Source organism: Lissotriton helveticus, chromosome 2_1, assembly GCF_964261635.1.
Source record: "Lissotriton helveticus chromosome 2_1, aLisHel1.1, whole genome shotgun sequence".
In the NCBI taxonomy this organism is placed as follows: domain Eukaryota; kingdom Metazoa; phylum Chordata; class Amphibia; order Caudata; family Salamandridae; genus Lissotriton; species Lissotriton helveticus.
The window spans coordinates 1,760,849,323-1,760,873,201 of record NC_136059.1 but is presented as its reverse complement, the minus strand read 5'-3'; the positions used below and the strand labels follow the sequence as shown (position 1 = coordinate 1,760,873,201).

The window sequence follows — 23,879 nt, the reverse complement described above, 5'->3', positions numbered from 1 at the left end:
GAGACAGGTGGAAACTACATTCATCAATTGCATCACGTGACAAGATGACAACACATTCACATGAGGCACATATTGTAGGTGGAAATTTTCCCATAAGACGAATTTCGTTGTGTGCTCTGTATCACCAAATGCGATGCAGTGCGCGCAACAAAATTCGTTTTATGTATTTATATGTTTACTTACCTATTAAAGTCCGTAATCCATACATTAGAACCCCCCACACTGCCCCTCCCCCTCCCTACGTCACGGCCCTGCAGTTACACCTACCACCGGCCGTGGCTGCAACGGAGAAACATTTTCTAGGGTGAAAGGGATGGGTAATTGCGGGCACCCATAGCTGTAGCCTTGGCCCCTTTGTCCCAAATCTGCGGTCTTCCGTTGAGTGTTGGCTTGTTTCTGGCATGGCCTTGAATCAGTGGAATTGGAGACTGGATCGCAGTATCCCCAAAACAATGCCAGTTTCTTTCATTTCAACATAAAAGTGATTCATTCAATTAAAAACAGAATACTTACTTACACTGCAGGTGCAAACATTGTCTCACACTTCAGAACCTGTTTTGGTTGGTCCTCCTGCCAAATGTCTTTTCCAGTCTGCTCTCCAGACAGCCTTTATGTAGTGATGCCCCACACAGTAGGGCAGTCTCCACCCTGGAGCACCCACAACAGAGGCACATAAAGGTGTCAGGCCTCTGAACTGAAAGAGTGATCAAGGTAGGCAAATGGTCTCGTGTCACCTAAAGGGCTCTTTTCAACCAGCCACTCCACCCCTCATCCAAAACATACTAAAAGGCAGTGCTTCAAGAAGAAGAATCAACAGCCACTTGCTAACAAAGTCTTCAATTCATGTGTAAAAGGATCCCCTTTTCTATCCCCATACTCACACTTGTGTCTGCATCTCCACCCTCCAGCCACTGGAATGCAGGTAATACACTTTCCCTGCCTGGGAAGTTGTCCTCACCTTCCATCTTGTGCCAAAGAATACCAGAGGCATCCCACTCTGCTCTGTGGTTACTACTGTGAGCCACATCTGAGGTGAACACCAGAAGACATCCTCTCCAGCATCTGCAGGATCTCCCTTTCAATGTGTACATTATTTCCCTTGTTGTATTTTCTCACATTGCTATGACCTTGAAGTTACTGCTTCCTCAGAGTGCAGACTCAAGCTGGTGCTGTGTTTGCTCTGGTCGTACATCAGTACAGATTAAAATCAAATTCAGAATAGGTCATTTATCCATAACTTTGATTCCAACCTATGTTTCTGTGTAGTTAGTATTGTCAGATCTGCTCGAGAGGTCCTTTAACCTTTTGTAAATCTTTTGCAATCAGTGTTTTACAACCATACATGCGACTTTCAAGTTGCAGTGTCACTTTAATGTGTTATAACCTATGCTCTTCTGCAATTAAAGTTCAAAAAAGCACTATGGCATACATTGAAAGCAAAAATAAAAAAGCGCCAGAGCTCGTCTCATGTGTTTTTTTATTTTGCTTTTTTTAACTTTCAGTCCTGTTGCACAGCAGCAGCTGCATTGCTCTGCAACATGCCTAAAGATAAAACATATTGACAAAGACAATAGTTCACACACCTTTTGGCTTTACCGATGCTTGTTGTCTATTATTGTATTTCTGAAAATTCCCCACAACTTATTGACAAGATCACAATCTCTCCTTTCTCTGAAAATCAGACCTAGTCCCTAGGACTTTAGATTACCCTGGACGAAACTCTGCAACATATATCTTGGACCTTTGACATTTCATTTCGACTGAAAGACTGAAGAAATCTCCCTTGGGGTCAAGGAGTGACTCCCCTGTTCAAACAGGCACCAACGAAGCATCTTGCTGGTCTCCATTTTCAAGGCTCCCGCCGGATGCCGAACAATCTGCGACACAGGACATGGACTTCCAGACATCTACGAGGCCGACACGAGTCCCCAGCAAAGCTGAGACCTGTAGCCATCACGAGAGACGTGGGACCGGAAGTTGTGCATTGGGCTACTTGTAGTCCAAGCCCTGAGCACCTTTTGCACTGAAGATTGTGGGCCTACACTCCACGAGTGTTCAGTGGGCCCGCTTTTGGCATTCCTGCTCGAGGCTCCTTCGCGATCCCTAGTCGGTTGACTGGTGGGTCCCCACGAAGGTAAATCTTTTGTTTCTTGGGCTTCCCTGGTTGCTCCAGACGTGCCCTGACTCCCCTCTAAAGGGTGAGTCCCTCAGACCTTGCTGGTCTGCTCGGAAGCCAATCTTTCCATTCTGCGTGGGTTGCTGTTGCCAAGGCTTGTTGGGTCCAATCCAGATACTGATGCTGCAGCACTCGACATCCGATGTGGGACAGCTCGAATCCAGCTCCTGGTCCTCGTCGACGCCTCCTGGTCCTCGTGGCTGAAGAGTCAAGTTTCACCTACATCACCTGAAATCACCCGACATCGGCTGGCATCTTATTGTCACCTTCCTGGTCACTGGCTAGTGACCCAGATTCTGTCCCCTCTGCTTTCAGGTTCTTCAGATCTCCGATCCACCATTTGATCCATCCGGACACTCTTCACCTGGTCGCCTGCAGCACTTCTTTGCAGCTCTCCATAAGAAACGATGACGAAACCCGACACGAAAAGACACCTATGCACCCGGCTTCCCTGGGTGAGGTGACACGAGTACTTCGGTGCTCCCGTGGGTCTTGACTCTCGAAGGGTCCAGTCCTGAAGGGGTTTTACCGTAGTCGACTCCTAAGTGTCCTTATTCTTTAAAATTTTAACTGTAAATTTCTCCATAGAAGTCCATGGTGATTCGCGGCTGTGTTTAGAAACTGCACGCATCCCCCGTGGGTCTCCTGCGACCCTACCTTCCTGGTTGCCCCAGCGGTTCAACAGGCCCTAGGCCTTGTCTCTAAGTTCAGAGCAGTACTTATACCACTTTCTTAGTATATGGTTTGTGAGGCCCCTAGGGAAAAACATATACTGTGCTAATTTACTGTGTGCTACTTAAGTTCTTGTATTGTACTTTTACTTCTAGCCTCATAAAGAGACTAGAGGGTTGTGTTTAGAATAAATACATATATATTTTATATATACCCGGTGTGGTTCTCCTTTCATTTTTATCATTCATGAGATTATAGACTGGTAAAACAAGCTGCTTTACATTCCTTCAAGACTTAGCCTGAAGGCTGCTCTTCATAGCTACCACTAGGATAGCTTTCTATAAAGGTTGTCTAAACCTACCATCAATAAGAGTCGTTTGGACTGGTGCAAGGTGCCCACTAGAATAGTGGACATCATATGCCAGGCCAACTTCTCACAGCACAGAAATTCCGATGCCCAGCATCTCACATGCCCATGCCTGCTGTGTCTTCCTCTCCTTATCTTGGAGGTTCCACTGTCAACCATCCCTCTACCTGCACCAGTGCTTAATTTGCATAATAATAAGTGCCGGGGCCCTGAGCACGAGGCCACTACAGGTTGCACCACCCTGTACCCCGTCATCGCTGCCAATGACGGTATCAAAACAAATGCTAACCATCTTTCTCGCCTGAAACTGCAATGGTTCTGATTATTCCAGGTCCCCAAAGCTAAAGGAATGGCTGGGGAGGCAGGTATTTTTATTTTTATGCATATTGTATTCATAAAAAATCATTGTTCAGCTCATCTCTATATTAGATGAGCAGCGCCACCATGTGGCAGAGTTTTTTAAGTGTGGTGATGACAATTAAGTGCCAGTGCCAAGCACCGGAAACCAATTAAGGGCCTGTGTCGAGTCTTCCCGCTCAAATTAAGCACTGACCTGCACTCAGTCCCACCTCTGAACAGAGGCTCCTCTACCCAGCATCGCCCATGTGTATGACTTCTGCCCATTCCCTCGATATCATGTTTCTTAGTGCTTTCAAATTTGATTTATCAGCTGATTTACAAGCTAAAGAACGAAAGGGAATTTTCTCATGAATTAGGTGCATGCATAGATCACCTTCCCTCTTCAATTGTGTATTTAGTATTTAGCGACATACAAGAGTCTTTCTCTTCCCCTATCTTCCTACCAGTCCTGTCTTTGACTCAAGTTTCATTTTCAGAAAATTCGGAAAAATTAAGCAAAAAATACAACGAAGAGGGGGAAAAATGACAGTAAAATCATTGTTTGTCTAAATTGATGTTTGGAGTTCAACAATGGTTGTTCGGCTGCAGATGGGCGGCTTAGTTTTCTGACTAAAGAACCCTATACAAACATAAATATGGATTTAGAACAGTAATGGCCATGGCGGTAAGTAACACTTCAATTATGAGGCTATAAAGAGACTCTTTGTCCGTTTCATCTAACGCAGAGATGCTTGGTGTAGTGCAGTGTATTGCAAGAGTTTATTTCCCTCTGAATGAAATGCAAATAGGCCAAAGCTGAGGGTTCGCCCAGCAGCGTGAGGCCAAAACCACATTACAGTCTATTTTAAACAAGCATTGGAAATGCAATAGGTCTCGCAGCATTAGAGTTAGTGCATTTAGAATTGTTTATGGGTTTTTTGTTGTAAATCTTTTGCATTTTTATTTTTTGTAGCCAATGCTAAAGAATTACAAATCAAAAAAGCAATAAACATTTGTAAAAGCTTTAACTAAAAATCCTGTGAGACCTATTGCACTGTGTGAGGGTGAGGTGTTGAGGGTGAGTGATGGTGGGGGTGAGTGAGGAGTTGAGTGTGAGTGAGGTGTTGAGGGTGAGTGAGGTGTTGAGGGTGAGTGAGAGTGAGTGAGGGTGAGGGTGAGGGAGGGTTATTGTGAGTTAGGGTGAGGGGTTGAGGGTGGGTGAGGGTGAGGTGTTGAGGGTGAGTGAGGGTGAGTGAGGATGAGTGAGGGTGAGTGAGGGGTTGAGGGTGAGTGAGGGTGAGTGAGGGTGAGTGAGGGTGACTGAGTGTGAGTGAGAGTGACTGAGTGTGAGTGAGTGTGAGTGAGTGTGAGTGAGGGTGAGTGAGGGTGAGGGTGTGTGAGGGTGAGGGGGTGTGAGGGTGAGGGGGTGTGAGGGTGTGTGAGGGTGAGGGGGTGTGAGGGTGTGAGGGTGAGGGGGTGTGAGGGTGAGGGGGTGTGAGGGTGAGGGGGTGTGAGGTTGTGTGAGGGTGAGGTGAGGGGGTGTGTGAGGGTGAGGGTGTGTGTGAGGGTGAGGGGGTGTGAAGGTCAGGGGGAGTGAGGGTGAGGGGGTGTGAGGGTTAGGGTGTGAGGCTGAGGGTGTGAAGGTGGGTGAGGGTGAGGGGGTGTGAGCACCTGCTATCATCTCGTATTAAAATTGCATGCTAGAGCATAGTGCACATTCAAAAATCACACAAGCTACTGAAAATACCTCGACAAAATACATCTCAGTGTAAAGGTTGAGGGTGTTTTCTATGCGGATAATGGTAACTCACAAAGTAAAGTTCCACTATGGACCTGACAAAGTGGCTGTCACACTTCCAACACTTAGAATGGAAAATGTTCACCCAACTTAATTCGCCCCCTCCAACGCTAATAAGCCGCGCAACTTATCAGATGTTATTTGGCAAGTAAGAATTCATCCCAATTCATATGTTGCCCTTCAAAATTATTACCAGTGACTTACCAGTTAGTTAAACGTCGCAAATCAAAGGGGAGCTGCAATATTTACTGAATGGTTGAGCAGCAGAAGACTGTCAAAATCTTGGCACAGTTCTACTACAACCCCTCTATAAAGATGCAAATAAGTCAGCGCCTACGTTTTACCACCTTTTTTCCCGCTGAAACACAATAGGTAAACTTTGCTCGCGGCTTTGCTAGGTAGATTGCAAACAGAGATAGAGCATCGGAATGCGGCGCTCCATTTTAGGCAGGTTTTTACACAACACTTACCCGGTGCGAGAGCAAATGTTTAGGCAGTGAGAGTGTGTGGGGGTCGAAATCTCCCAGGATGCCTAGGGACCTCTGATTGACATGCCTCATAAGTTTGTGTAATTACCGGCGTGACTAAGATGGCTTCAGCACAGCTTGTTTAGCATTATGGGAAATATCTCAAATGGTGGATTCTGTATGAAGCAGTTAACAGCCGTAGAACTCTAGCAGACAGAGGAACAATGGAGCAGAGCTGTGAAAGAAACCAGTCAAGCGGAAGGAGCTAGTAAGGCCCCGCGCCATGTGTGTGGCCACTGGTCGTTTCTCACAGGATGTGCCTCTGTGACGAGGAACGTGTGGGGTCCGAGTGGACAAATCAAAGCTGCCCCCACCAGCGAGGGGTTATGAGAGGACCTCATAAGACTCGAGATTAAAGTCCTAACTGAAGGAACGGCGACCTTCCGGGAAGAGTGAAGAGGCGGGAGATGTGCGCGCGAGCCAGCACTGATCCCAAACAGGCCCCCGGACCTCGCGAGCCGCTGCAGGGCCCGGGAACAGGAGACCCAAACAAAGGAAAGCCAAGTAGAGCCGAGAGGAACACAACGTCTCAGCGTGGGGAGCGCAACTGCGAAGAGCAACCTGAAGGGTGTAGCGGGAGGAGAGTAGGAGGAGGAGAGTAGGGGAGGCACGGCCTAGCGGCCGTGCAATCAAGAAGTGAGGGGGCGGGAGAGTAGGCAAGGCAGGCGGCTGGGGGGAGGGGGGAGGGGGGAGGAGAAATGCGACGCGACATGGCAGGCAGGGGAGGGGGCGGAGCGGGGGTGTGGGAGGAGTGCGGGAACAGACAGAGTAGGAGGAGGAGAGTAGGGGAGGCACGGCCTAGCGGCCGTGCAATCAAGAAGTGAGGGGGCGGGAGAGTAGGCAAGGCAGGCGGCTGGGGGCATGTGCACGCGCTTTTAAGCTCAATGCGCATGCGCATTGAGCTTAAAAGTCACGGGCACTGCAAGGAATCGCCACGATTCCTTGCAAGTTGGATAAAGAGTGGATGAGCCCCTATAGTCTCGCTTGCTCGATGCGCATGCGCATTGACAGGCGAGACCTAAAACCACAGCAGATGTGGCTGTTTGGTCTGCCCTGCTTCTCTTAGCTCTTGAAAGATCCCTACCCTGAAGTGACTAGCTGGAGTGGCCAGACCTCTTCCTAGTATGTGTATGAAGACCACACTCTATTCAATGGAAAGAATTTAATTCAAATGAATATTTTAAATCCTAATCAACAGTGAATCAGTAATACAGCGAGCCTTACGTTTGTGCTTGTAAAATGAGTTTATTCCTTGATAGTCAAACGTAGGAAACAGGTCACCTAGACATATTTTTCAGAGGTTTATTGTTTCAAAAGTGTCCTTAACTTGGGAAACATAGTACAACTACTGCTACAACTGGTGTATGATAAAGAAAACAAATAATGTGTTTTTGTTGCATGTCTTAGCGTCTCTGGTTTTTCAATAAGCCCCAGAGTGAAGGTTCAGATTGTGGCATTTATATGCATCGAACACATTGAATTTAATAAGGGTTATCGAATAGACAGGCAGGCAGATAGATACTTAAAAGGAAAATGTTTGTTGAAATTAGTAGGTGAAATACTGCACTGTTGGTTGCTAGCAGTAAAAAGAAGAGCATAGGGGCACATGCATCAACCTATTTAGGAAGTGCAAACGGTGCGAATCGGTAAATTCGGCCGTTTGCGCTTCCTAAATACGTTTTTGGGATGCATGAAACAGAGTTTCAAAATTCGCTATTGTTTGCATTTCCTAAAAATGCGAATGCATTTAAGGAATCGCATTTGTGCGATTCCTTAAATGCAATGCATCAATTTTAAAAAAAATTGCAAATTTTGAAATAGGAAGTGCAAATTAACACGAGGTTGACCCTCGTGTTAATTTGCGAAAATCTTTAAAAAAGCAAAAAAATGCATTTTTTAAACTTTCATGTTACAGACACACATGTCCTTAGGACATGTGTGTGTGAAACATGCACGTTAAAATACATTTCAGGGGTGCAGGGGGGGTCCTTTGGACCCCCCTCTGCACCCTTGCAATGCATCAACAAATTTCGAGTGCAAAAAAAAAAAATGCAAAACGGCATTGATTCCTATGGGCCTCTAGGCCCATAGGAATCAATGTAATGCCATTCCTTAATTGCGATTCGCAATTAAGAAATCGCAATTTCCGAAAATTAAGAAATCCTAAAAACTTTTAGGATTTCTTGATGCATAGGATTTTACAATTCCTAAATTGTGATTCCTTAATTTTTGCAATTTAGGAAATGCAAAATCCTACAATGATGCATGTGGGGGTATGTACTTTATTATTTAGGTAAGAATGCAGAATTTTAGATTTACAAAAAAGACACCATTTGTGTTGTTAAAAACACAAGTGAAAATTTGTTGATACTGTTCTCTTCAAGGTGCATCTAACAAGGGACATTGATTGACATTAAAATGTTAAGGATTTGTTACCTTCCATGAATATATTTTTGATAAAAGATTAAATGGTCAGGGCCAGTGCAATTATTTAATATTGTGTCTGTCCAGTTGCATAGAATGGATTTACTATACTTGCCACATAATTTACAGATTTCAACAAAAAAAAGTTTTTTCTACCTCAAATGGATGAAATATTAATGCAAGGGATTATGCCGTAATGCCACACAATTTGCATTCTCTTGCCTCCTAATTTCTTTTTTTTATAAACATATTTTATTGGTTTTCTGAACGCACTTAAAAGCACAGCCCCAACACAAGGCATTAAGGACCAGGAGAGGACCCACTGCTGAACATATCAAAGACCATAATACTCCTACAATTTCCCTCACACCTTGGCATGCTTCAGAGACTGTTGGCTCCTAATTTAGTTAACCCTGCAGGCAGCGGCGGCTGGCATTTATGCAGCGTGGGGGGGCGCGGAGGGAGGGGCATATGTGGTGTTGGTGCATGCATGCATGCATGCAAAGTGAGTGGTGTGTGTAAATAAAAAGAGAACATATCAAAGACCATAATACTCCTAAAATTTCCCTCACACCTTGGCATGCTTCAGAGACTGTTGGCTCCTAATTTAGTTAACCCTGCAGGCAGCGGCGGCTGGCACTTATGCAGCGTGGGGGGGGCGCGGAGGGAGGGGCATATGTGGTGTTGGTGCATGCATGCATGCATGCAAAGTGAGTGGTGTGTGTAAATAAAAAGAAAAAACACTTACCTTGCTTGCTGCACGATCTCCGACGTCCTCGTCACTCCGGCCTCCTTGGGCTCCAGTGAATTCCCTTAAGGAATACTGGTGCTGCTCTAATGTTTGTAACCAGCATGAGAGCAGCGCCAGGATTGGAGAGAGCGGCCTCACTCAGCGCTCTCAAGAGCGCTTGAGGCCTGCGCTTTCTCTATTCCAGCTGTCTTAAAACAGCTAGGTTAGAGAAGTTTAAAAGCGCATGTCTGGATGGCCGGCTCAAGAAAGCCGGCCAAAAAGACGTGTACTTTAAACTGAACTGCACAGCTCGCTGCTGCCACTCAGCAGCAATGGCCACGGCCCCTCATGACGCGTGGTTCAGGACGAGAGGATGGAAAATAAAACGGTAATCAATTTACTTTATTAATATTTTATTTTTCGTGCTTATGCCACATCAGTACCTTTATTAATCAAAAGAGATTTATTATGGTCTCCCTTAACGGATTTTCTACCCAGACATGAATATTTAGTTGTCTATATCCTTTCTTTGGTGATTATTTGTTAAGTATTGATAATGAGACATTGTGTAATTTGTTGCCTTCTTCCTCCCCTCTCTCCCCTCTTCTCCCCTCTTTTCTTTCTTCCCCCTCATGAAAAACTCATAAAAGCTCTGTTCATCGGTATAATGGTTTTCCCCTTCGTTGGGGAATGTTTTCAATTTGCACTCTTATTATTAGTTGTATATTATTTCTTTGTTTTATTTGCAGATGTAATGATGTTTTACGTTGTTTATCTTTACTTAATAAAGCTTTTTAAACTTTAAAAAAAAAACTATTTTATTTTTCATTCCTGGGGGCATTTAGAGCAGTGGGGTGACGCTCCTCTGTCATAATGGACACTCCTGCCTGTCAGATATTTGGTCCTCTGTTGCTGCATAATCCTAGTAACCTGACAATGTTAAAGAGCAGTTTGGGGGATGTCATTAAGCTAAAACCCATAAATGACAGGGATCTGTGAAATAATTCCCACATTTCATAGGTCCCTTTGAAATATGGGGTTTTATGTGTGGCTGTAGGCAATGAAGCATGCATTTTCTGTTGATGATATTTCCATGTGTTAGAGGAAATATACACTGCTTCTCTCCACTCAGAGCCTCTGGCTGACCCTAGCCCCTGGGCATGCAAGTGCTTGCTGCTCCTTTGTGGGCTGCACACTTTGACTCAACGAAGCTGGGCTGGAGCCTCTGTCCTTCCCCCTGTACCTCTAACTTCAGCAACATCCCGCCCAGTACTAGCCCCTGGTCCCTGCTCCCTGGCACGGTCCATATGGCTTAGCACAGAGGCTTTATGAAAACCCTTCATTCCTTTTAAAGTACAATGCAACGTTTGTTATTGAAAATATATCCTGCCTGATCTGCTGCTATTTGAAGAAGTAGAAAGCTCCCAAAACATTCTTTGTTCTTCCATAGCTTACTCATGCATGTTGTTTTTGTGTCTTTTAGTTTGTGTTTAGTGAAACCTGTGCTGTTGCTGTCTGTGCTGTACATGCCCACTGTGTGTGAAAAAAGCATCCATTGCAGCTGAGTGTGCTGTACATGTCATGTGGATGTAAAGAAATGTACAGAATGCCTGCTCATCTCATACATTGTGTATGAGTGTGTCTGTAAACGAGCACTGAAGCTGCCACTTTAATGCATATTCCGTATCTGTGCTGCAGCCTGTTCTATATATGGTTTGAGGGGGTGAATGAAGCTAGCAATGCTGCTATATGGACTATATCTGTTGAGTGTGTGTGTGTGTGTGTGTGTGTGTTGCTATGCATGTTCCAAGCTCACTTTGCTGCTGCCAATGCTCACCCTGTTTTGTGTATCAGAGAAGCTTGCCATGCTGCTGACGCTGCTATACCAGTTCCAAATGGGCAAGGAACACAAACATTGCTGCATCTGCCCTTTGTGTGCGTATTGAAGCATACAGTTGCTGATCTGATGCCACACGGGAGGGAAAGGAGGGGGCGGGGATGTGTGTGTGTGTGTGTGTGTTTTTTCACTTGGGCTACTGATGTTCTATCTTTTCAGGGTGTTCGGGAATCTTACATTCCTGAACTTGCTGTGCCTGACCTGTGTGCCAGATGGAAGGTTGCGCTGCCTATGTTTCACCTGTGTTGTGTGGGCATAAAATGATGCGTCCACGGCTGCTGCATGTGCACGAAACTGTAATTGTTGCTGAATCTGTTCTTTGTGTTGTTTTCTTATCAATGCTCTATCTGTGGCATGTGTTACTGGAGTGAGGGAAACTCTTCTCACAAAAAAAGCCAAAATGAAAGGCTTTGCCAACAGTTTATTTCGTTTGCTGGCTACAGCTAGCTAGTTCAGAATGTAAAGCTTTTCACATTCACTAGGATTATGTAGACAGTAGTCGTGCATCAATGTCAGTGTATAGTCGTGAATGCTCTCACTAGGCAGCGCCTCCCATGTCCTATCTTTGTTGGCCATTCCATCAACCTTTTTAATGACTGGTGTGTGTGGGGTGAGCAAGCTCTGCCAGCTTCTCACTGTTCAGTACCCCTTCTGTGAGAGAAGCTTGGGCTGCTGCTACCTGACCACAGCCATCCTTTGGGCCTATTTATGTATGAGTGTGAAGTTTGCTTTAATTCTTGAAGTGTCTTGGATAACTCAAATAGCAGCGTCTTGTTTCTAAATCACAAATGGCTGTCGTGTAGTCGGTTCTTCTTTTTGATCTTTAATTCAGCAGAAACTTCTTTCTCTATTAATGTTTAAGTGAAAGTAAGATGGTGACAGTAGTTGGTGAGGTTTTCCGGGTCCACTGTATTTCTTTTCAGCAGGGAGAGGATCTCTCCTGTTTTCTGTTCAAAGTAATATTTGAAATTGTCAAAAACTTCTCATACCCAGCACGGTGGGAATTCCATGTTCTCCCTCGCATGACTGGGTCAGCCATCTTGCCTGTTATTTCCATGATAAAATCTGTACTATTTAAAATTATTTTGTGACTTTATCCACAGTAAAAGAAATAACTGCGAGGTGCTCATGCCCTGCCTACTCTGGGGCTGGGCCTTCCCTTACCCTATTTCCTCCCAATCCTCTAGAAAAATCACTTGAGATAATGCATACTTTAAAGTCAGGCTCTCCCTCGGATACTTGCCTGGCCAAAATACTGTCCTCTATTCCTGAGACTATTAATCCAGCTGTCAGTCTGATTCTGAATACCTCGCTGCAAAAGGGGCTGGTGCAAGACAGTTGGAAAAAGGACAAAATTCTCACCGTATTGAAGAAATCTTTGGCAGATCCTGTGGTAGCCTCAAATTATAGGCCTATGTCGTTACTGCTTTTCTTCTCTAAAGTCTTAGAAAAATACCTGAATCTAGTCCTGACAGACTACTTGGAAGCTAACCGTGTACTCCACGATAATCAGTCTGCTTTCACAACTAACCTTAGTACTGAAACAGCTCTATTGGAAGTCTCGCAAACTATCAAAGAGCAACTAGACAAAGGAGGAAACGCAGTGCTGATACTGCTCAACCTGTCCTCGGCCTTTGATACCGTGCCCCATGACCGACACTTGCAGAGCCTATGGGAGTGCTGGGTCGGGGGCATGGTACTTAAGTGGTTCACCTCTTTTTTGAGTGATCGTCAGCAAACAATTAGGTCCCCTCTCTATGCAGCCCCCATTCCTACTTTGAAGGTGGGGGTCCTGCAGGGATCTATTTTGAGCCTGTCACTTTTTAATATTTATTTGGCCCCCCTTGCGCCTTTAGCTGAGACACACGGCGCTAAAATAGTATCATATGCAGATGATACTAACTGCTGTTCACTTGTGCCAAAAGCGATGATGTTAGAGGTGAAGAAATTAACACTTGTCTGACGGAGGTCTTCTCCTGGTTACGGCATAACCAATTAAAGTGTAACCCAGAAAAGTCTGAGATCATCTTTTTTGGTCGTCCGTCTTGCGAAGCGTGGCACCAGTGGTGGCCTGGGGATATGTCCCCTCCTACAGCCCCAATTAGTATTGTGAAGAACCTAGGGGTCAAGTTAGATGCCACCTTATCCATGAAGGCTCAAATCCAAACTGTCGCCGGCACCTCTTTTGGCATGCTAAAAATGTTTTTATAGTTTCTTCCCCTACTACCGGTCGAGTATCGGAAGACTGTAGTCAAAGCCCTAATTGTATCTACGCTGGATTACGTCAACATCTTGTACCTGGTTTTACCTGAGTACCTGCTTAATCGCCTGCAGGTGGTTCAGAATGCAGCGGCCAGAGCTATTCTCATGGTGGGCCCCAGAGCACGTATGTCCATCCATCTGAAGGCCTTGCACTGGTTACCAGTCCGGAAGAGGATTCAATTCAAAGCTCTGGTTCTGGCTTTCAGGGCTTTTCATGGTGCGGGCGCCGTATATCTTTGGAGGAGGGGACATCATTATGTGCCGCAAAGAGCCTTGAGGTCCTCAGTGTAGTCTCTGTTGTCCATCCCCAACTTTGCCCGCTTTCGTGTGGGTGGTCGCTCCTTTCAAGTGCTGGCTGCCTGCTCATGGAACTGTCTGCCTCTACACCTTAGGCAGGCCCAGTATCTGCTTACTTTCAGGAGACAGCTAAAAACCTGGCTTTTCCAGCAATAGTTTTTCTTATTTCTTATTTCTTTCCGGCTTCAGGCTCTGGTGCCTGTCTTTGGTGGTCCTTTCAGCGCCTGGACACTCTGTGGAGTAGCTGTGTGCTTTATAAGTACCTATTTTAATTTAATTTAATTTAATTTCATCTAACATAAATTCTAGGCTGCAGGAGGAACTCATGGTGTAGAGAAGAGAGTGATGGTATCTCCATGAGTTGATTTCAAGATGAATGATGATAGAATGTTGTTTTCAAAGAAAGTGATCTTAAGAAAGTTGAGATTGATGGTGAATTCAACATGCAAGATGGAGTTACATGTTCTTCACTGTGGGTGGAGCGCTATGGGATGTAAGGGAAAGTGCGTGTATGTTTGGAGCTTTCATCTTTCTGAACCTGTTCTGTGTGTGAGGTAAGTTTGGGTGGGTGTGTGTGAGGTAAGGTGTGTGTGTGTGTGTGTGTGTGTCTGTCTGTCAGAAATGGTCTGGCCATCGACATTAGCAGCTCCTGCCAGGCCAGTGAACTGCATTACATGCATTGGGCACCGCTCGTGCAGGCTTAGAGCAGCTTCACAATATGTGATCACATTTCACATCATTAGTATGGGGCGGGGGTGTGGGGTTACCAAATAAGCCGCCCGTTGCAATTGGTGGAGAACAAGTTTATAAAACACCTGTTGATGATTCCTAGCAGTGCTGCCACCTAATTTTCTCACAGAGAAGTGAGGATGGAATATATAGAAGATCACATTGGCGCTGCTCCCTTGCTTTTGTGGGCCAAAATCTGGGCCTCAGAAGAGTTACAGTTTTCAACGGAAATCATCGAAGACTGTATTAACTTGGACAAGACTCTGAGGATCCCTTGGCTTTGTTTTGTGAGGGACGGTTACTCCAGATAGGGTTGGGTGAGTATTTTGACACCCCGTTAAGCATCCCCACTAATGCGAAGGGCAAAATTAAAGAGGAGTATAGTGTCTAGGCAAAAATGTGCCATTTACAAATTGGAGGCACCCGGCCCCAGTTGCCCTTTTATGCATAAACAGCAATATTACCGTTCTTTCACCACGAACAGCCAGTTGCGTTTTCTTTTAACAAGATTCCGTCTTAGCACGTTGCACTTTTTGGTAGGGTTCCCTAAACAATCCGGGTGGACAGACAACCTTATTCTTTGCCCATGCGACAATAGTACTACTCAGAGCAATTTGCACTTTATTCTTTTTTGTGCACTTTATAAAGATCCAAGGAGCAGATTTTTGGTGACCTTGTTAAAGAACATTCGCCCATGTCCACATTTAGAGGGCTTCAAATATTTGCAATCATTGACTAATCCTGTTAATTGCACTGCAGTATTACATTTTATTAAATCAGCAATGGATATTAGATAACGATATGAAGTACAGTAACAAAGGGAGAATGAGGAAATGAATTATGTTAAACAGGAACTAAACTCGATGGTCATTACTTCATTTATGTACAATCATGTTTTTAGCTTGTCTAGGAACTTTTATCTTTTCTATAATATTTTTAATGGACAAAAGAATGTATTTTAAACTTGAATTTGGTATTTTAAACTTGGATTGTCTTTTTGGTTGAAACTTTTATGGCTGTGTGCCGAATAAAGTTAATTTGATGATGGCATCAACTGGTATTCCTGAAGCTTCAATTTAGGATGGTCCACATTTTCATAATCTTTGATCTCAATGAGCTCTCCAAAACATTATATTATTATTATGATAAATAGATAGATCAATCGATAGATAGCTAGATCAACATAAGCTCCCAATATAAAAGGAGAACTGCACTCAAGTACGGTGTCAAGTGATTTATTCATCAGAAAAGCAGCACTAACAGCATCTACATGATTTGGCTGGAGACCAGCCTTGATAACGATGCTGGATGCAATCTTGTGTATATTTTTATAGTCACATGTATAAAAAATGCCAAAAAACTGAAATACACACTAAGTCAGTTACTGTGATTGTCACATAAATACAATGTTACAATGGCATACATAATTTGCATTTTTAAACAATATGTTAGGAGAAGTTGAAACTCTGAAAATAAATCATTAATAGAAGAGAAGTCTTGAGGTGAATATACTCCCCCTGCTGACCACATAGGGAAATGAAATCAACTCAAAGCACCATTAAGCCTAACTGGGCAAAGTACCATCACATAACTATTTCAAATGTAGAACAGATATTTGTTAGTTTCCGAAACACTCCAACACATATAATAAATGAACGAACAAATGTATACATCTGTATCGAAACCAAAAGGACAGAGTTCAAAAATGCAAAATACAAAATTGAGCACAAGTGGGTGTTACCACATACAAATTAACTCTTCTTGTCCTCCTTTTGACAGAATCAGTCAAACTAAAAATTTCACAAGTAACTAATCTGTAAAAATATAAACAAAACTCGTTAAAATGTCCGATACACAAAACAAATTAAAATGTGATAACACTATGTTTCAAGAAGTTGTATCACAATGTACATAGTAGAAAGCACAATATGTTTTAGATTCACTCAAAGGAGTAAGTCCTACTATATTACATATGAACATACAATTCTTCATCGCAATTAAGGCCTCTGGTTTCTTTGCTATTGAATGGCAGAATAAACCTTGACTCAATATTCTCAATCTTTTTTCTCTATTCCTCCTACGAGCTTCCTTAGTAATTTCATCAGTCACACTATATCTGTACACTCTTTCATCACCTTTGTGTACTCCAAGAAAGTGTCTTGCTACGGGGTATGAAGTTTCCAGATTTTTTTATAGCCCTAAGGTATTGAAGCATTCTCTAATGGATAGGTAGAGTAGAACTTCCTAAGTAGGTTCTTTTGGACATGGGCACTTTAGAATATAGAGTACATGACCACTTTTACAAGTGTAGTGCCCTTGAGTCATTATTTCTGTTTTGTTTTCACCATTCCTTCAAGACTTGCCTTCACTATATTTCACAAATATATTTCTGGGTTTTAACCAGCATGGTCTCTCATCTCTAACATCACTTCTTAATTTAAGAACGTTTTTATTGAGAATTTTTGCATGAAACAGAATACATGTCAAAAGTGAACATATTATTATCATAAATAGGAGAATAAGAAGAAAACATCACTTCTAACCAGGGTATCCCTCATAGATCTTGCTCTTCTGAAAGTGATAAGTGGTCTTCTGGATACTTCACTATCAATTATGTGGTCACTCCTCAGTAAGTGCCAATGTTTGTTAAGTATGAATCTAACAGTATCATGCCTAGTATGGAACATGCCAGTACTGATGAATTTATTCAATCTTCGCACTTAACATCCACACTAAGAAAAACTAATTAAAAATGGGGTATTTGCTTATTATTCGCACTTTTATTTTTCAAGATTTCACAATTATTACAAAATGTTTTGATTTTTCATAAAAAAGAGAAGCATATAAGAAATCAGGACACATAACGTGGAAACTTCATCATTCTGCAACATCAATCATATCACAATCTCCAAAACATTCACCCTATTCGTATCTCTATCATACATATCACATACTACCACTATCGTAAAACAAAAAGTATACTGGATCTGCACAAATTATACAATTATTTGGTACAATTTAAAGGAAGTACATTCCTATATATCAATGAATTTGGAATCATTCATTAGGACTTAATACAGTGGGAGGAAATGTACAAGAAATGGTAAGGAGACAGAGGGTATTACTGCCCCCTGGGTCCACAAGCAGACCAGTGAGACAATGGCCTACGCGTTTCGAATCACCTATTACTCGTCAGGGATTCTCATCAGGGCCTCAGACACTGTAGATGTGAAAAGAAGAAAAGAAAACAATGACTATTAAAAATAGTGGGGGAGCAATCTTGCTAGAATTGTACATAAGCAGTCTACGCGTGTAGGTATGCACCAGGAGGGCAGTCTTTTATAAGAGATTTAGGAGGCACTGGGAGTGACAATGGGGGGCTGGATGGAAGGTTAGTGAATACTTACTAGCTAGTTGCCTGTGGGTGTAGTCTGCGGGAATCCTAGACCGGCGGCTTCTCTAAAGTGTAATACCTAGAAGAGCCAAAAAACAAAAAACTCTCTCATATTTTTGCACAAATCCTAATTCGTCAAGAGATGGAGGGGTTTTAACACCATGGTCTTTAGAGATAGCACAGCACACATAAATCAACTTGGGACACATTCTAGACGCCATGATTGCTCGAAATCCTATTTATCTTAAACCTAGCATTTAACCTGACTGATTCCCAAACGCTACAGAGTGGAAACTCATTGGGAGCTGTTACCTTTAAGAAATGTGAGCAGCACTTTAGCGTAAAAAATGCAAGGGGGGGGCAGTAATACCCTCTGTCTCCTTACCATTTCTTGTACATTTCCTCCCACTGTATTAAGTCCTAATGAATGATTCCAAATTCATTGATATATAGGAATGTACTTCCTTTAAATTGTACCAAATAATTGTATAATTTGTGCAGATCCAGTATACTTTTTGTTTTACGATAGTGGTAGTATGTGATATGTATGATAGAGATACGAATAGGGTGAATGTTTTGGCGATTGTGATATGATTGATGTTGCAGAATGATGAAGTTTCCACGTTATGTGTCCTGATTTCTTATATGCTTCTCTTTTTTATGAAAAATCAAAACATTTTGTAATAATTGTGAAATCTTGAAAAATAAAAGTGCGAATAATAAGCAAATACCCCATTTTGAATTAGTTTTTCTTAGTGTGGATGTTAAGTGCGAAGATTGAATAAATTCATCAGTAATGGCATTTCTTTTGTTATTTGTTGTATAGGCTCAGCCTTACTGATTAGAGCCAACCCTATTCTTGTTTTCATATAGTATGGAACATGGTAATAAATCTGTACTTGTCACCACACGGTTGTTTCTTTTTAGGATCCTTAAATAAGATGTCCTCCCTTTTGACCTTAAGAACTTTATTTTTGGCAGCCTTAAGAGTTTTACTGCTGCACCCCCTAAACTCGGCTCTCTTGATTATCTCCTCTTCAGTCTTCATGAATTCCTCATCAGTACTGAAGATACTTTTTGCTGTTAGGAGTTCCCCATATGGTATACTTTCTCTGAGTGGGGTGGGATGGAAACTGTTTGCCTGTTTAGTGCACTCTGTATCCTGAACAGTGTAGAAATCAACTTTTCCTGACCAAAAAAATAATTTTACATTCAAAAACTAAACTTCCCGCTCACTGATAGCACTCGTAAATTTCAAGTTTAAATCATTCTCATTGATCTCAGAAACAAATTGATTAGCTGACATTAAGTCCCCCTTTCAAATAACCAATTCATCATCTATGAAGTGGACCCACCTTATGATACTGTCTATCCATTTTTCCAGAGGGGAGTGGCTGAGCACCTGCTCCTCCCACCAGCCCATATGTAGATTAGCATAGCTGGGGGCTAAGCAGGTGTCCATCGCTGTACTGCGTTGCTGTTCAAAAATGTCATTACTGAGGAAAAATATATTTTTTCTTAAGGCATCATTCAATCAAACTCAAGACCATCATAGTGTGTCTATAGAATCTGATAGGTCTACCTCTCAAAAATGACCTACTGCTCTCAAGCCGTCTCCATGATGTCTACAAGTATACAAAGATGAAACATCCTAAATTATGAGTCACGTCTTTCTCCCAACAAAGATCCAATGTATTGTGAGGTGTTCTGAAATAATCCCTCCTGAGCGGCTATTATTGGTCTTCCTGGAGGTTTCTTATCATTCTTGTGTATTTTGGGGATCAAATAAAAAACAGGGAGTTTGGGATATTCTGTTCTCAAGAAACTGTACTCTTTCCCCCCGATCAACCACTGGGCTCTCCATTCATCCAAGGGCAGAAAAAAATCCAATTGTACCTGTTTAAAGTGGGCAAAGTCAATTCTCTTATACCAAAAACTGTTGTTTATTTGGCTCTATGCTTCCGCCATGTACATGTGTTTATGCCAATATTTAAATGGTGTTACTTTTGAAAAAATAAGTGCAATGCCATTTCGACAACCAAATATTTCTTATGGCAACATTCAAGCTATGTAGTTTATTTTGTTGTAGGTACTCTAGTGATCTTTGAAACCTATTCTTGGTACTTTTGTTTTCGTGTTTCTTGCCATCTTGTCTCAGAGAGATGGTTAGTCCTCAGGACACTGGCTAGAACAGGGGTTGGCAATGGTCTCTGTTACTAGATAGTAATGTGGGCCCTTAGTTTTTAAGGTCATCTGCAAAAGTTCATCAAATCTCAATTTAAAATATTTGGTAACGAGGACGGGGGCTTTTAATTTTATAACTTACGAAGATCTTAAATTAGATATGTGCTATGTTGAAAAACTGTTGGGTAGACATTTATATGCCTGCCAATAAAAGTCACTTCTCACTCTAATCAGAAAATTAGCACCAACGCATTACCACTTTAAAAAATTGCATTGAGATACATTGCTTTACTAACTGAAAACAGCCTTTTTTTAAACATACCATACCATACTCCTGTTTGTTTCAAAATGTTGTTTCTTTGAGTCTTTATACACTCAACTGCTACTTAATCTGTATAAATGATGTATTTGGACTTATATTAAGTAAAATTACTTTAAAATGGTCTTTGCAAACTTGTGTGTGTGATAATATCTACTTTATTTGCTGCTTTGATGGTGAGCTCACACAGTCATATAGCTGCTTCTGTACTAACAAAATCAGAACATGATCACAAATCTTTGAGATCCCTGGTTGGAAAACTGCACTCATATCCCAGGCACACTTTAATGTATCACAAATATGGTTTTTTAACATGATCTGTCATCACTGACATTTCTCGGGTGATAAGAACCATTGCAGTACTTCTGATAAAGATGGACTGTATGGAATATAAGAAGAGCAGGATATACCCAGACATCCAAAATCCGTTGTCAGTCAGGGGTTCGTAGTTGCATATTGAAATGTTGTACAGAAATAGAGGAATCCATTGTTCCTTGGACGGCATTCCTAGTTTAAGAATATGGGCTGGTGCATGGTGGCTGACAGGGTAGCGTATAACAGAAGAGAATATTGCAAAATCTTCAAAAGAATTTCAATCCCATGGGGTCATCATTGGCGTCAGCTAGCATCTCGGGACGAGTGGTTTGACTCCGAATCCTTTAGAGCTGCAGAGGGAGTTTGAGGTCTGCAATAGATTATATTTTCTTGCTTACCTATATTATGTTATTTTTCAGCATGATACTGTTCTACAAAATGTACATTGGTCATTACTTAACCATGCTTGACACTGGAGAGTCAATTTAAATATTCCGCTTACGTTACACAAAGTTTAGAAAAATCGACAACATTTTTTTTTTAAACCCAGCTTGATGAGTTTCATATCTGCACAAAAGTGTAGAGCCCCTTAAAGCAATCTTTGAACTAACTGTGTGTTTTATTGCATTGCCTATGTGGTTGAATGTATATCAAATGTATGGAATATTCCTTTAATGTAGGCTCACATTTTGCCTCAGCCATTTACTTTTTCTACGCAAGGACAGGTAAAACGTAGCTGGATATTAATATATACATATGGACTAAGTATATTACACTAAAATATACATGCATAATACATATAGCAGCGTTTGCACCCCAATGTTGACTGAAATATACACAGTTTCATGAAAGCTTAGAGGATAATAACATTGTGACATCATTTCATTTGACAAAGTGACACCATTCTGCTTTGGCTATGCTAATTAGCCACCACATATTCTCGAGGTCTTGCTACCTGCTTTCCTGGTTCAAGGCAGGACAGTAGGGAGAGCGGGTGAGTTATCCGACACTGGTTAACTGATCCTATACAAAATTGATACATACATGGTTTATGCATGGTTCATGAACCTGGGGGCATGTAATCATGAATATTCGCAGGTCTTTTGAATAAGGCATTATGCCCATGGATCAGGTAATCCCGCATTCAGCATTTGGCCTCGATGGAGGGGCTCATATGACATGGGGCTTTGCCCCACCAATAATTCTGAAATTGGTCCCTGTCCTGTGAGACTCAGCTTTAGAAAATAGGTTAAATTGTGGTAGATCAAGTGTTTCATAGACAGACAGCCAGGTGATATATATAAAAGAAATGTTTTTTTAAATTGTTTTATGGCTCTTAGACAAGCATTGGTACTTTGTGGTATCATTTATTTGGCAATACTTAGTTCACCTGTGTGGTATCTAACATGTATGATCTGTTTTATCTTGCAGAAAGAGATGACATCCAGGATGTGTCACTAAAGTGCAACTGGAAGAAAGAGGATAACCGTTTGCCTCAATATTGTGGAATGTAAGGCGGGCCTTATCAGCAGATGTATCCCATTCGTTCTCACAAGCTAAAGAGAAAGTGAGGAGTCCTGTGTCCCTGCAATGCTGCTAGCAACTCCCTTTCGATTGGGTGGATTGCAGAACCACATGGTTGACGCCATTGTAGCACATACTCTGAACTCTTTGGTCACAATGGACTAGATACCTGCTACTGTATGTTAGAGGCAAAAAGGTGTCATGGTTGGACAAGATAACTTTTCATAATTTTTCAATAATATTCTTAAATTAATTTTTTTATAGACTAAAAATTAAAGTACTTTTTTGTAAAGTACATTGCAACTGTGGAGCGTATGCAAAAACGTTTGAAATATTTCTTTACTTTTGGCTATATTCAAAGAGCTACAAAACATGTTTTTGGTTAACAGACTTGCAGTAAGTGATGCCATGTACTGTACAACTAGATGAGAACTGCTCTTCAGACCTTCTGTTGAGCTGCCAGTGTGTGGGCGGTGTGCATCTTTCCTCATGATGTCATAATTCAGTTCCATATTACTATAAACATTTTATTATATATGGATGTGGGAGAAGTTGACAAATGTTCCTTCAGAATCTTTGAATGACCATCATATTTTTAAATTGAATAGTTGGTCTCTAACATCATGATTCCTTCTTGAAATACCACCTCATACTGTTGTTCCAGTTCCCTTATTTACAACATCAACCATCTTTGATTGGATTTGACAAAAACAGATGACATTCATTATTGATGACTCTTGCCTACTGAGCCACTCTCCAGTCTAATGCACACGCAATGCATATTTCCAAAAGGCAATAGTAGCATATTTATTCTCTTATTACATCATCGCCTGCCTGCAGTTGGATGAACTAAATGGCAGTATTGCACTGAAATATAATTATATAGTAACAACTTAAAACAACTTAAATAAAAGAATAGGGTATTCTTGGAGGTCATAGGGAGTATATAGTTTTATAAGATGTAACGAATTTTCACAAGGGAGTCTCATATGTGCTTCCAACCAACAAGTCCCAAAACGACTGGTGAGTACAGTTCTTTTACTACAGTAATTTTCTATTGATACTGTTCCTCTGATCAACCCAGTTTGGATCCTTGTACTCAGCACAGGTTTAGAAATGTCGCATTGGAGGGTAGGGCAATTTTTTCAAGTACTGAATTCCTAAAGTTACATGCCGGGCTGCAACACACTGTTATCTGTTTAGATACAAAGGAATCATGCAATTTTATTGCCAGCAATGGGTGTTTAGTTTTTGGCCTTTCATTTGTACACGCACAGTTAACTTAAGTAAATTCTGCTATTGAACTAGGAATAATTTGCTTTTTTGTAGGAAATAGAAGTTTAGGTGTGTAGTATGCATTTGCAAACTCCAATATATGAAACTCTCTAAAACATTTTAAAAACTGCTCTCAGTTTCTACCATGCATAAAAGGGTAGAATTAACTTATTTATCTAGTATGGCGGAGCGAAGAGCACCTCATAAATCACGGCTCCCTAGGTTTATAGGGCTAAAAGTCTCACACATATGAAATAACTGCATCCACGTTTTCCAATCAAGGCCCCACTCCACCAATAGTAGCTGTCTCATGGTCTCTGATACAACCATTCCTTTACATCCAGGTCGCAAAAAAAAGAAAAGTTGAATGGGATATGATTAGGAGAACTGGACAGGGCAAGACTAGGGTGAATTTGGGTCAGGAAGACTCCACAGATTTGCAAGAAATATGTATTTTGGGAGAAACCCCTAGGAGTGGTGATGCATTTAAGGAGACTGTTTAGGCATGTGTATTTCTTCTCTCCCTGAAAGTATTCCTATAACCCTGATTGTACAAAGTAAACTTAGTTTCAAACAAGTTATCATATGAAGAACTGAGGAACCGATTAGATAGGTATGGTTTTAATATTTGTCACACCTGAAATAATTAT

At 41.9% G+C, this 23,879-nt stretch overlaps 1 protein-coding gene across 1 annotated transcript in view; it reads left to right on the top strand.

Annotated features, from left to right (window-relative positions):
• MOB3B (MOB kinase activator 3B) overlaps positions 1 to 23,109 on the top strand; it is a 492,992-nt gene extending 469,883 nt beyond the window's left edge. The window contains exon 4 of the mRNA XM_078676717.1: positions 21,862 to 23,109. Within this exon, the coding sequence (XP_078532843.1) occupies positions 21,862 to 21,891 (30 nt within the window). The 3' untranslated portion in view covers positions 21,892 to 23,109. The remainder of the gene's footprint in view (positions 1 to 21,861) is intronic.
• The last annotated feature ends 770 nt before the right edge of the window (positions 23,110 to 23,879 follow it).